This window comes from Dendrobates tinctorius, unplaced genomic scaffold (assembly GCF_039654945.1).
Source record: "Dendrobates tinctorius isolate UK_male_01 unplaced genomic scaffold, ASM3965494v1 ptg000211l, whole genome shotgun sequence".
In the NCBI taxonomy this organism is placed as follows: Eukaryota; Metazoa; Chordata; class Amphibia; order Anura; family Dendrobatidae; genus Dendrobates; species Dendrobates tinctorius.
The window spans coordinates 11105213-11117679 of record NW_027361878.1 but is presented as its reverse complement, the minus strand read 5'-3'; the positions used below and the strand labels follow the sequence as shown (position 1 = coordinate 11117679).

Below are 12467 nucleotides of genomic sequence, written 5' to 3'. Positions count from 1 at the left end.
GTGACTTACATGTGTATTCAGCCCCCTTGAGGGCCACTTTTCGCTGCAATTAATGTTGCAAATCTTTTGGGGTATGTTTGTACATCTAGGAGATTACATTTTGGCCATTCTTCTTTGCACACTCGCTCTCGCTCAGTGAGATTGGATGGAGACGTCTGTGAACAGCAATATTCAAGTCTTGCCATAATTTCTCAACGGGATTTCAGTTTGGATTGTGACAGGGCCATTCCGACACACATGAATATGTCTTCATCTAAACTATTCTATTGTGCCTCTGACAGTACATTTAGGTCTTGTCCTGCTAGAAGGTGAACCTATGCCCCAGTCTCAAGTCTTTTACAGCCTGTAACAGGTTTTCTTCCAGGATTGTGTGGCGCCCCTGAGGCTCAGTCGCCACAGAGGTACTGCACCTTCTCCTAAGGTGTGGTGCCCCACCATCCAGGTAAGTTGGGAACTCCTTTCCACGCTCCAACACTCACACCCTACACAACAGGGTAGTTCTGCACAACCACATTGCGGCTCAATGCTTAGAGTGTAGCAGAGCACCTCTGGTGGTTCCCTGCATGGAACACTGGATGTGCTGGGAGGCGGGTGGAGTTTAGATATATAAAAGAGTGGGAAAGTGTAGGATTAGAGGTTCAGTCTGACAGGAGGTCAGTGAGGAAGGAAGCCACTCGGGAGGAGTGGGGATCCCTGGAAGGAGGGATGGAGGAAGGAGTGCTGCAGCTGCCTCAGTGATCTGAGCCAGCTGGCACGGGAAAGGGAAAGAAGGAGAAAGACGTAGAACTGCAACCTAAGCTTCCATAAGAGAGAGAAAGATCAGTGTGGAACGAAGGAGTAGGAGAACAGAGAGGAGACGTGGGTTGGAAGAGGAACCCTGCCTATAGGTTCTCGGCGCAAGGCCGGGGCCCGGTCCCCGAGGTTGTATGGACGCTTATGGTTCTGCAGCAGACACCGGTGGAGTAGTTGGCTGTAAATGCACTACTCCCAACTAAGACTTGGGGCACAACAGAAATTGAATAGAGAGCCAGGACTCCGGAGAAAGGGGTCCCCGACAGAGGCTACAGCTGTCTGCCATAAGAGTGGAGTTGTTGGGAACATCTGACAGGAGGAACTCCAGAGTACCACGGTACTGGAGATCTTCACACCTTAAGGCGCAATAGAGGAGTCGTTCAGGAAAGGTACATGTTGGCAGAGTGTGGAGAGGAGCTTTCCATCTGGCCTGGACGTTGGCTGAGTCTCTGACCCGGAGGACACGGCCCGGAGGCAGGCACCCTTGTGTACCGCAGACTGTGAGTAAAGCTTTGGAACTGCAAGCCTCGGTGTCCTCCATTCATTCTTGCGCCAACCCACTCAGCACCGCTACATCTGGGTACCATCCTTTACACTGCCTGCGCCTTTCCACAACCATTACAACTACACTGCCCTGGGACATCAGCCCTGCCTGTGGAGGGCTATACCATCACTGCTGCATCCTACCATCTGTCTCAGAGGATCTGTCTGCAGCGTTGGCTTAACACCTCCCTTGCCGAGCACCACAGGTGGCATCACAAACTATTCCATTCCATTAACTACATATACATTCCGCCATTGACTTGAGCGCCCAGGGCCACGGTCTGGGTTGCTGCTGCTGTGAAACATTCCCCTGACACCGGCCCGGTACTGAGTACCCCACAGCCCTGGGAGGGCGACCCAACCGCCCTGAACTTAGCTCCATCCATCTTCCTATAAACTCCGACCAGTTTCCCTGTCCACTCTGAGAAAAGCCTTCCCACAGTAAGAAGCGGTTTTATGGTACGAATAGTGTTTTCAGGGTACCTTACAGTTCTTTTTACTTCACACATAGCGTTTTGCATTTAGCCCAAAAAGTTCTTTTTTGGTCTCACCTGACCAGAGCACCTTCTTCCACATGCGAGCTGTGCCCTCCACATGGCTTTTGACAAACTGCAATTGGAGTGCCCGCCAGGGCAGTGGGGATTACTCGGTACCGGGCCGCTTCTTAAAGGGGCAGTGTCACAGCGGCGGTGACCCGGTCCGTGGCCCTGGGCGTCCAATAAAACGGGAGTATTTACAAGGGAATGAGAAATAAAGAGTTTTTGTATTAAGTGTTCGTGACACCACCTGTGATCAATAGTGACCAGCGCTGCAGTGCAGATCCTCTTGGACAGATGGTGTGATGCAGCAGTGTTAGAACAGCTCTCCACAGGCAGAGCTGTTGTCCCAGGGCAGTTGTGGTTGGTTAAAGATGCAAGGATGCTGATGGTGGATGTAGCAGTGCTGAGTGTTGAGGCAAGAATTCAAAGGACACTGGGAGGTGCAGTTCCAAAGCTTTACTCACAGTTTCTAGTGCGCACAGAAGCCCGCTTTAGTGCCGCGTCCTGCAGGTGAGGGGCTCAGTCAGCTCCATCAGTATGTGCCTTCCCTGGCCATCTCCACAGTGCTGATTTCTATGCCTCTTCCTTTCAGCACCTCACAGTGTCCCAGGCCAGCTGCCTCGAATCCTGTCGGATAACGTGACCCACTACGTTTCCTTGATTCCTTCTTGCTGCCTTTCCGGAGAAGATAACTGTGGTAGTTGGCTGTGGCCCCTAAAGTTGCCACAGCTATCGGCTTGCTAGTTACTGTAAGTCCTGTTGTCCACTCCACAAGGCTAGGGGCCGAGACCCTTCTGCGACCTGGATTCTCCCCCACCTGACGTCCGTCAGCGTGGAACGAGCCCCATGGGGAGCACTCTCCACCCGTGCCTCTGGGAGAACCCCTTTCCCTCTTCAGGTAACTTCCTTCCAAAAAGCTACTCCGTCCAGCAGCTCCTCCTGACTAGGAGCTGCTCCAACTACGTCCTCTCACTTCCTCCCTAAAAGGGGAACTGTCCTAACTTCCTACAGTTTTCCCATTCTAAACCTAAGCTCCACCCACCTCACAACCCCTTCATTAACCAAGCAAGGGTCATATAGGGTGCCTTACTGTTCTAAGGTGTGTGTTGGATGCAGGTGTCTGAGTGCGGTCAGGTGTCTCCATCTTACCTGTGTAGTGGGATACTACACCTCAGAATGAGGTGCAGTACCTCTGTGGAGACTGAACTCTCAGGGGCACCACACAATCAGTACTTCTTATGGCCACTCTTCCAGAAAGGCCAGATTTGTGGAATACATGACTAAGACCATGTTCACATGTTGAGTATTTGGTCAGTATTTTACATCAGTATTGGTAAGCCAAAACCAGGAGTGGGTGATACATACAGAAATGGTGACGTGTTTCAGTTATACTTTTCCTCTAATTATGCCAATCCTGGTTTTGGCTTAGAAAATACTGATGTAAAATACTGACCACATACTGAACGTGTGACTGTGGCTGTATACTTGTCCTGTGGACAGATTCTCCCACCTGAGCTGTGTGACCATGGGCTTCTTGTCTGCTTCTCTAATTAGAGTTCTCCTTGCTTGGCTTGTCAGTTTAGGTGGACATCCATATCTTGGGAGGTTTGCAGTTGTGTCATACTCCTTCCATTTTTGGATGACGGATTGAGCAGTGCTCCGTGAGATCTTCAGAGCTTGGGCTATTTTTTGTAGTCTAACCTTGCTTTACTTTACTCTACAACTTTATCCCTGACACGTCTGGTGTGTTCCTTGCTTTTCATGATGCTGTTTGATCCCTAATGTTTTCAAACCAACCTCTGAGGCCTTCACAGAACAGATTTAGTTATTCCAGGAATAAAATACACTCAGATGGACTGAATTTACTAATTATGTGACTTCTGAAGGCAATTGGTCACTCAGAATTTTATTTAGGGGTTATGGGCTACAGGATGCTGAATACAAATTCACGTCACAATTTTCAGTTTTATATTTTTTAATATTTAGAAAACCATGTATCATTTCCTCTACACTTCACAAATATTTGCTACGTAATGTTAAAATAAAATACATTTAAATTTGTGGGAGTAAAGTGAAAAAATGTGAAAAAGTTCATGGGGTATGAATACTTTTTGAATGCACTGTATGATGGACTCTGCGCTAAAACTTTAAAGGAATTTTCAGAATTAATTACTTATTGGATATACAATCTTATTCTGCACTGAGTAGCTGCTTCAAGGGCTTCTGCTGTGGGTGGTGTTACCATTGCCATTAGTTCTCTTCTCTCTCATAGACTTTGGGGCGGATTTATTAATATGGTATTAAAAGTAGACGGGTTAGAATTAGACTACATGTGGAAAATGAATCAGAATGGTGCATCTTTAGATCCTTTTTATCTAACTTTATAACGTGCTTTTTTTTGCACCAAAGTTTTGATATAATTTGGCTTATCTTACGTCGTGACCCTTGTCAGATGAGGTGACAAAAGTGTTTGAAATAATAACTATAGTGCAATTTACTTAAGAATACTGGAGTATCTTGTAAATCTTCTCCACTGACTTTGTTTACAGCTGCCTTCCTGACTTTTCTTTTAAAATGTGTAAAGCCCCCGTTACACATAACAATGTCCCAGCGATCCCACCAACGATCTGACACAGATGGGATCGCTGGGACATCGTTAGGCTGATCGCAGGTGAGCTGTCACATAGACAGCCCTACAGTGATCAGGACCAGCGAGCAAGCTGGTATCTAGGGTAAACAGTGGGTAACTAAGAGCTGCGCGGCTCTTAGATACCCGCTGTTTACATTGGAAACCAGTGTCCAGCGTCGCTGATCGCTGGTCTCTCGCTGCCACACGCAGTGATGCGCGCTGGCCACCGGGAGACCAACGATCAAAAAAACAGCCCAGGATGATCCTACACAATCAGCAATAACCAGCAGGGGGGCTAGTCGCTGATCCCCGTCACACACAGCGATGTCGCTGGCGAGATTGCTGTGGCGTCACAAAATCAGCGATCTCACGGTGTGTGACGGGGCCTTTAATGTAGATAGTAATGCAATTAAACTTTCTGCTGCCCAGCATGGGAAACACAATCTAGAGGGAGAAAAGACATAGAATAGTGGATGTAGTATGCATGTGATTTGTGACCTCCTGTATTGCAAGATAAAAATGTATGCATGTGAGACCACGTTCACACGCTCAGTAGAATCATAGAATCATAGAATCGTAGAGTTGGAAGGGACCTCCTGGGCCATCTGGTCCAACCCCCTGCTCAAAGCAGGATTCGCTAAATCATCCCAGTCAGATGTCTGTCCAGCCTCTGTTTGAAGACTTCCATTGAAGGAGAACTCACCACTTCTCGTGGCAGCCTGTTCCACTCATTGATCACTCTAACTGTCAAAAAGTTTTTTCTAATATCTTATCTGTGTCTCCTCCCATTCAGTTTCATCCCATTGCTTCTAGTCTTTCCTTGTGCAAATGAGAATAAAGTTGATCCTTCTACAATGTGACAGCCCTTTAGATATTTGTAGACAGCTATTAAGTCTCCTCTCAGTCTTCTCTTTTGCAAACTAAACATTCCCAAATCCTGCAACCTTTCCTCATAAGACAGGGTTTGCAGACCGGTCACCATTCTGGTCGCTCTTTTCTGAACTTGCTCCAGTTTGTTGATGTCTTTTTTAAAATGTGGTGCCCAAAACTGGACACAATATTCCAGATGAGGTCTGACCAAAGAGGAGTAGAGGGAAATAATGACTTCACGTGATCTAGACTGTATGCTTCTGTTAATACATCCTAGAATTGCATTTGCCTTTTTTGCTGCTGCATCACACTGTTGACTCATATTCAGTCTGTGATCTATTAGTATACCCAAGTCTTTTTCACATGTGCTGTCACTTAGCCCTATTCCTCCCATTCTATATATGCTTTTTTCATTTTTATTGCCCAGATGTAGTACTTTGCATTTCTCCCTGTTAAAAACCATTCTGTTAGTTGCTGCCCACTTCTCCAGTTTATTTAAATCTTTTTGAATCCTCTCTCTCTCTTCTCTAGTATTAGCTATCCCTCCTAGCTTTGTGTCATCAGCAAATTTAATCAGTTTACCCTCAATTCCTTCATCTAAATCATTGATAAAGATGTTGAACAATACAGGGCCCAGGACAGAGCCCTGTGATACCCCACTTGAGACATTCTTCCAACTGGATGTGCAGCCATTTACGACCACTCTTTGGGTCCGATCACTAAGCCAGTTATGAATCCACCTAACAGTTGCCTTGTCCATTCCATACTTAGTCATTTTTTCAATAAGGATTGTATGAGAGATTTTGTAAAATGCTTTGCTGAAGTCAAGATATACTATATCTACAGCATTTCCTTGATCCACCCAATCAGTGATACCGTTATAGAAGGAAATTAAGTTAGTCTGACATGACTTATTAGTTACAAACCCATGCTGACTCTGTTTAATCACTTCATTCTTATCCAGGTATTGACATACATGTTGTTTAATAATTTGTTCAAAGATCTTTCCTGGTATAGAAGTCAGACTCACCGGCCTATAGTTGCCTGGGTCCACCTTCTTCCCCTTTTTGAAGATAGGAACAACATTTGCTCTTCTCCAGTCTTCTGGCACTTCTCCTGTTCTCCAAGAATTTTCAAAGATTATGGAGAGGGGTTCAAAAATTTCTTCTGCTATCTCCTTCAGTACTCTGGGGTGTAATTCATCTGGACCTGGAGACTTGAATTCATTTAGGTTAGCTAAGTGTTTCCTCACTATCTTTCTGTTTATAGATATCCTGGATTCTTCTATTCCCTTAATAGGACAGTGAATAACAGTTGATGTTACATTTCCTTTCTGAGAGAAAACAGATGCAAAATAGGAATTTAAAAGTTCAGCCTTCTCAACATCCTGTCTTACCATTTCATCATTTTCATCCTGTAAAAATCCTATAGCATCATTGACTTTTCTTTTACTTTTGACATATCCCCAAAATCCTTTATTATTCCTTTTGACATCTCTTGCAAGCCTCAATTCATTTTCAGCTTTAGCTAATCTGATTTGTGCCCTGCAGGTTCTGCAGACAGCATTATATTCTTCTTTAGATATGCCTCCCTCTTTCCATTTTATAAACATTTTTTTCTTCCTTTTTAGCATGTGCTTAAGTTCTGTGTTCATCCATCCTGGTTTCCTTAAATGATTCCTATTCTTCCCTCTTTTCGGAATTGTTAACAACTGTGCTTTGAGAATTTCATTTTTCAAGATTTCCCTATCCTTACTGGACATTTTTGTCTTTAAGGATATCCAGCCATTGGATCCCTCCAATTCTCTTTCTGAATCCCTTAAAATCTGCCTTTCTGAAATCTAACCTTGACGTCTGAGTCTTCACAGGTCTTCCGCCTCTAGTTATCCAAAATTCTAAAATAACATGGTCGCTACCTTCTAAGGTCCCAGACCCAGTATTTGGTCAGTGTGTTACATCAGTATATGTAAGCCAAATCCAGGAGTGTAACAATCAGAGGAAAAGTCTAAGGCCGGAGTCACACTACAGCGAGATACGGCCGAGTCTCGCAGGGTAAAACCAAGCTCTGGCACCGGCACTCCGGAGCGGAGCGTGCAGCTCCATGTATTGCTGTGCGGCTGCACGCTCCGCTCCGGAGTGCCGGCGCCAGAGCTTGGTTTTAACCTGCGAGACACGGTCGTATCTCGCTGTGTGTGATCCCGGCCTAATAGAAACACGTGCACCTCTCCTGATTTTGGCTTGCAAATACTGACCAAATGCTGAATGTGTGAACATGGTATCAGACTGGTTTACAGAGGCCTCTCCGCTACAGAGTAAGACATCTTACTGCATTGAAAATGTGTATATCATTTCTGAAGATTACAATACTTCTTTAAATTAAGTTTGTATATTTGCCTGCTACATAACTGAGACCTGGCTGGGAATAAGGGAAATTTGGAAACTCAAATACCTACTTCTTTATTGCTGAGTTACTGATAAAAATATATTTATTCGATTTACAGGTACCAGAAATCACAACAGCATGAGAGAGAAAGTAGCTAACCTTCACTTTGGAAAAAGACCAAAATGTTTCACCTTCAAAAATTAGGTCTGTATTATTCTTCATAACTAGCTGTGAATTATGTTGCACGTTTGTCCTAGTGTAACTTGTAGTACTATGTTTTTTATGTAGTTTTGAAGTAGATTTTACTCCAAAATCCTCATCAAAAACAGTTACAAATGCTCTCAGAATAAACTTCTATTGATTTAATTTGGAAAACAGCTTTACTTTTCAAACAATGACTTTTTTTTTCTGATAGGGTTTTTAAAAAAACATGTAGTGAAAAAAAGTGCGGTGTAATTTCTTTAATGAGGAATTCACAGCAAACTTTACAGTAAAATCAGAAAATTGCAAAAAAAACTTGTAGAAAAAAATCCAACTATAAAAAGTGCAACAGAACGGATTAAAACACATCACAGAAGAGCTTGGATTTCTGATGTGGATTTCTCTGTAAAAATAAATCAGATTTTTCTAAAATAAAAAAAAAACCCTCTAAGTATACCCTTCTCTTAGTGTTTTCAATTCTGACACGGCTTTTTTTTTTTTTTTTTTTACATTTTATTGTACAATTTTGTTTGGAATTTTTCCTCATCAGAATTTAAAAAAACTGAATTGGAGAAAAGTGCAATGATCGGTAATGTGGTTTTTTTCTCTCAAATCAATAAGAAACAAATTCAAAGAGCATTTGCCAAAAAATGTGCAGTCTTGATATCAATAGGAACCTCATATAAAGAGTAAAAAAAGTGGTTTTTCGTGTGGATTTTTTAGCGGCTTCTGCTTCAACTTAGAATACTTGACTGTAAGGGCTCATACTCACTTGCGAGAGACTCGGACGATTCTCGTGCAAGTCTCTCGCATGAATACCCGGCACTGCCACCGGCACTCGGACCGGAGCGTGCCACTAAATAGAAATACATGTAGCCGCACGCTCCGATCCGAGTGCCGGTGATTGATGTGAGAGACTAGCACGAGAATCGTCCGAGTCTCTCGCAAGTGAGTATGATCCCTAACGGAATGTTCGCAGGTGGCACAATTGCAGCGTTTATGGCAGCGGTTTTCACCCATTCAGATGAATGCGCGAGGCGAATTTCCCAAGATGAGCTTTTGGAGAGATTTTCATTGTTGCAGATTTTCTGCATCCAACAAGTAAAATAAGGTTACTTACAAGTTTTCTAAACTCCAAAATTTGGATCACACTCCGACGTCATTTGTCCGATTTTCACAAACTGTCACGTTAGGAGAATTTGGAAAACCTTTTTTTTAAAATTTTTTTCTCCACTGATGAACTCTGATCAAAAATAAATCGGACGTCTGAATGAAGTCTTTCTCAGGGGGTAAAGATCTGATGGTTTCAGATGGAATCTCAATGATCCATTAGGTTTATTCGCTTTTCAGTATTAAATGTTATTTACGCATCAAATCTTCCAGATTGCCTTTCACAAACCAGACATGTAATATCCTGTTAATATGTCGATCTTTTCTTGTACTTGCCGTAATACTGGATTCTCATACTTCATGCACTAAACTGCTCTTACAAGACTTAGACTTTCTGTACAACCCCTTTAAAGCAAACACTTGGCTTAATTCCTCTGTTTAACAGCAAACATACTTGCTCTGCTCTCATGACTGATCTCTAAATCCTTGTCGTGGGCAGGTATATTATGCGGTACGAGTATTTTGATCAGAGAATTGAATATAAAGCAAAGTTTTTGTGCTCTTATCCCCCATAAATGCTTTTGGTGAAAATATCAGTCTAATTTGTTATGAAACAGCCCCGATTCTGGTGCTCTGTATGTTGCCTTCCACTCTATTTCTCTTCATCAGCATTCTGCCAGCACTATAGGAGCTGGAACTTCCATTCCCCTCACTTTCTAGAATGCATTGCTCCTATCATTGTCCAATAGTATGTCTGCCCTGAAAAGAAAGAACACCTCTCTTATGCCTGTGTTGGTTCTCTTTTTTATGATGCTTACAAAAGAAATGACTGTTCTTTTAAAGGGATAGTTAATCTGTCCTGTTAAGGCTGGATTGTTGAACCAGTAAAATAACCTGTCTTTTTCAAAAACTCACAACGCGAGCCCTGAGAATAAAAGAAGCTCTCGTCACCCGGTGCATCTGCCCACTCCAGCCTATGGCAGAGCAGAAGTGATGAGGTCCAATCACCAAGCCCCTGATCCTGCCGTTACCCGGTGGCTGGAGCGCTCAGGTGTCGGGGGCTCGCGGCATCCTCGCCTCTGCTCCCGTGTAGACCGTTAGAGCTGCAGTGCTGGGGTGAGACGCTCAGGGTGACTATAGCTTTGATCTGCTTGGCAAGTCAGAAAAACTTACAAATCAAGGACACATTGTTCTTGTTGTTTCATTGGTAACTTGTAAATCCACCCACATTTCATACAGAACAGTTATGCGCACTTCAATGTAATCAGTTCTGTCCCATAGGGCCGGCGGTGGCGGCAGGCAGGCCAGGAAGCTGCGTAGGGCCCCTGCTCCCTCGGGGCCCCCAGCTAGCGGCACATCACGCAGTCGCCATGGGGCCCGTAAGGCATGGGGACCCGCCGCCGCATTGAACTATACCGGCGTCTGCCGGTACAGTTCACTGCAATGATGGAGGCACTGGAGGAGAGAGCGTCAGCTGACGCTCCCTCTCCCATCATTCCCCTCTGTGGTGTGCCAGCCAGGTAGAGCAGCCGCTGAGACAGGAGTCGGGAGCAGCGCAGGCACGAGGAGAGGTGAGGATTGTGGTTTTTGTTTTTTTTCTTTAATATATCAGTGAGTACTGGACTGTGGGGCCATTCTCGGGGGGGAGATGTGGCCGTGTTATATATACTGTGTGGCCGTGTTATATATACTATGTGGCCGTGTTCTAGATACTATGTGGCCGTGTTCTAGATACTATGTGGCCGTGTTATATATCCTATGTGGCCGTGTTATATATATCCTATGTGGCCATGTTATATATATACTATGTGGCCATGTTATATATACTATGTGGCCGTGTTATATATATACTATGTGGCCGTGTTATAGATACTATGTGGCCGTGTTATATATCCTATGTGGCCGTGTTATATATATCCTATGTGGCCATGTTATATATATACTATGTGGCCATGTTATATATATACTATGTGGCCGTGTTATATATACTATGTGGCCGTGTTATATATACTATGTGGCCATGTTATATATATACTATGTGGCCGTGTTATATATACTATGTGGCCGTGTTATAGATACTATGTGGCCGTGTTATATATACTATGTGGCCGTGTTATATATATACTATGTGGCCGTGTTATATATACTATATGGCCGTGTTATATATACTATGTGGCCGTGTTATATATATCCTATGTGGCCGTGTAATATATACTATGTGGCCGTGTTATAGATACTGTGTGGCCGTGTTATATATCCTATGTGGCCGTGTTATATATACTATGTGGCCGTGTTATATATACTGTGTGGCCGTGTTATATATACTATGTGGCCGTGTTATATATGCTGTGTGGCCGTGTTATATATGCTGTGTGGCCGTGTTATATATACTATGTGGCCGTGTTATATATACTATGTGGCCGTGTTATATATACTATGTGGCCGTGTTATATATATACTATGTGGCCGTTTTATATATCCTATGTGGCCGTGTTATATATATCCTATGTGGCCATGTAATATATACTATGTGGCCATGTAATATATACTATGTGGCCGTGTTATATATACTATGTGGCCGTGTTATATATACTATGTGGCCGTGTTATATATACACTATGTGGCCGTGTTATATATACTATGTGGCCGTGTTATATATATACTATGTGGCCGTGTTATATATATATACTATGTGGCCGTGTTATATATCCTATGTGGCCGTGTTATATATATCCTATGTGGCCATGTAATATATACTATGTGGCCATGTAATATATACTATGTGGCCGTGTTATATATACTATGTGGCCGTGTTATATATACTATGTGGCCGTGTTATATATACTATGTGGCCGTGTTATATATACTGTGTGGCCGTGTTATAGATACTGTGTGGCCGTGTTATATATATACTATGTGGCCGTGTTATATATACATGTGGCCGTGTTATATATACTATGTGGCCGTGTTATATATACTATGTGGCCGCGTTATATATATACTATGTGGCCGTGTTATATATACTATGTGGCCGTGTTATATACTATGTGGCCGTGTTATATGCTATGTGGCCGTGTTATAGATACTATGTGGCCGTGTTATATAACACTGTGTGGCCGTGTTATAGATACTGTGTGGCCGTGTTATAGATACTGTGTGGCCGTGTTATATATACTGTGTGGCCGTGTTATATATACTATGTGGCCGTGTTATATATATACTATGTGGCCGTGTTATATATACTATGTGGCCGTGTTATATGCTATGTGGCCGTGTTATAGATACTATGTGGCCGTGTTATATATACTGTGTGGCCGTGTTATATATACTGTGTGGCCGTGTTATATATACTGTGTGGCCGTGTTATAGATACTGTGTGGCCGTGTTATAGATACTGTGTG

The 12467-nt window shown here is 43.4% G+C and overlaps 1 protein-coding gene across 12 annotated transcripts in view; it reads left to right on the top strand.

The window, feature by feature from the left end:
• Positions 1–12467, top strand: part of LOC141058255 (synaptotagmin-2-like) — a 140651-nt gene that overhangs the window by 61460 nt on the left and 66724 nt on the right. For 11 of the 12 annotated variants that reach the window (XM_073554438.1, XM_073554428.1, XM_073554437.1 and 8 more), the window contains exon 2: positions 7874–7959. In XM_073554438.1, coding sequence (XP_073410539.1) covers positions 7938–7959 — 22 coding nt within the window. In that variant the 5' untranslated portion in view covers positions 7874–7937. Of the gene's footprint in view, positions 1–7873; positions 7960–10046; positions 10183–12467 lie in introns of those variants that run through there. The other variant, XM_073554435.1, reaches the window with a different exon arrangement.